This window comes from Propithecus coquereli, unplaced genomic scaffold (assembly GCF_000956105.1).
Source record: "Propithecus coquereli isolate 6110/MARCELLA unplaced genomic scaffold, Pcoq_1.0 Scaffold211, whole genome shotgun sequence".
Taxonomy (NCBI): domain Eukaryota; kingdom Metazoa; phylum Chordata; class Mammalia; order Primates; family Indriidae; genus Propithecus; species Propithecus coquereli.
This window is the reverse complement of record NW_012146190.1, coordinates 2,372,695-2,374,752: the sequence shown is the minus strand read 5'-3', so window position 1 is coordinate 2,374,752 and position 2,058 is coordinate 2,372,695. Positions and strand designations below refer to the sequence as shown.

Genomic DNA, 2,058 nt, shown 5'->3' with positions numbered 1-2,058 from the left:
GTGAAATAGGTAGTATTATTATACACATCTTCTGTCAAGGAAATGGAGGTTAAGTAAATTTCTCCTGGGTGTATGTGGAGAGCAAGGGTTCCAGAGTGGGTCACCTGGCTCCAGTCTGCCATCTGAACTTGCTGTACTGTCGTGTCAGCTCCTTCCATCTGGCTATTTACAAGGACCTAAGACCTGTCCTCTAGGAAGTACAGTATCTGAAGATCATCTTTGGCTTTTCCTTCTAGAATACTCACTGGCAGGGCAGGGGCAAGCTCTGGAGCATGCAAGGTAGTGCTGAAATGAATGAAGAGAACAAAAAGGGGAGAATCTTCAGTACTCCAAAGACAGAAGTTTCTTATTTTACATTTTTCTCTTAGATAACAAATGTTTTCTCTGGTCTTGGTGACATCACTATTTATTAGATAGGCTATACTGAGATAACCAATATAGCTTGGTGACTTAGCACAGGGCTATTTCTCTCTAATGCAAGGTTTGATGAGTGCTCATGGGGACTGTCCTCTATGCAGTGACTCAGGGATCTAAAATCCCTTGGTCTTGTGACACATCCATGTCAACATGTGGCTTCCAAGGTCTCTGCTGCCAGGGAATGAGAAGGATGGGGAAAGTCTAATGGCTTTTAACTGCTCTGTACAAGAAGTGACCGTGGTAACCAGCATGCCACAGCCCATTGGCTAGAATAGGTTTCATGGCACCGGCCTAGGGGAAGTGAAGCTAAGAAATGAAGAGCAGCTCTTGGAATAAGCTGGGAATTTTGGTGCATACTCCCTCTGCCACGGTGAACAAATGCATTGAGTTGATATACATTTAGCAGACGGCATAAAACTGGCTTGATCAATTTTTGACACTCTAATCAATTCCTGAAGATAATTCTGGAAATAGGAGCCATTGGACTAATTTGAATACACCATATTTTTTTTTCCTTCCTAACCTCTGATCCAATGGGGAAAAGCTGGATATTTGCCAATCAAAAGATGTTCACATTTCATTACTGCTTAAAGAAAGAAGCATAGATTCTCTACTCTCAGCACATTTATGTTGTTCCATGGACCACATTGACTTGAAACACAGGTTGTGCAGAGAAAACAAAATAGTTTAGCCAAAGAAACTCTAGCTATTCATGGACTAGGGCGTTTTACTCAATGACTAGACAGTCTTATTACTGGCAGGTATAATTATGATGGCTGCTAGTGTGTGGTTTGTCTTGACTTCCAGATCTGTGGTAAGATTCTCGTTGTGTGTGCTATTTTGCAGACAGCGAACATGTTTTACATCGTGATCATGATGGCTATAGTCCTGCTGAGTTTCGGAGTGGCGCGCAAGGCCATCCTGTCACCAAATGAGACGCCGTCTTGGAGCCTAGCCCGAGATATTGTATTTGAGCCATACTGGATGATATATGGAGAAGTCTATGCTGGAGAGATAGATGGTGCGTAGGGGATTTTGCCATCATGCAGAAATTGCACCTTTTAGATACTCAGAGTAATTAAAAAAAATCTGCAAAACAATCATCTGAATCTTAAATATGTATAAAATGTGTGGTATTTTGCACAGTTAATGTGCTAAATGTTTGTCTAGAGTCCTAGGACTGTGATTCACCTCACCCCCGTTCTGATTCTTTACTTGCAGTTTGTGAAAGCGACCCGTCTTGCCCGCCCGGATCTTTTCTTACTCCGTTCCTGCAAGCTGTCTACCTCTTTGTGCAATATATCATCATGGTGAACCTGCTGATTGCTTTCTTCAAGTAGGTTACTTTAATTAAATATAACTATCTTATTTAAATAAAACATGGGGCGGGCCAGACATATTGAGTAGATTCACATGTATTTCGAGTATGTAACCTTTGGTTTTCGTGTGTTCCATGTTTTATAATTTCGGTTTTAAGATATGGGCACAAAACTTGGTAATAAGAAAGCAGAGCATAGGAAGCAATGAAGTAATAAACTCAGTCATCCATCTGTACCCATGGGGATTGGTTCCAGGATCCCCCACAGACACCCAAATCCATGGATGCTCAAGTCCTTCATATTAATATAAGATGGTGTAGTA

The 2,058-nt window shown here is 41.4% G+C and overlaps 1 protein-coding gene across 1 annotated transcript in view; it reads left to right on the top strand.

Moving 5' to 3' along the window:
• TRPM6 (transient receptor potential cation channel, subfamily M, member 6) overlaps positions 1–2,058 on the top strand; it is a 130,309-nt gene that overhangs the window by 65,319 nt on the left and 62,932 nt on the right. The window contains exons 22-23 of the mRNA XM_012644416.1: positions 1,264–1,438; positions 1,639–1,753. Coding sequence (XP_012499870.1) covers positions 1,264–1,438; positions 1,639–1,753 — 290 coding nt within the window. The remainder of the gene's footprint in view (positions 1–1,263; positions 1,439–1,638; positions 1,754–2,058) is intronic.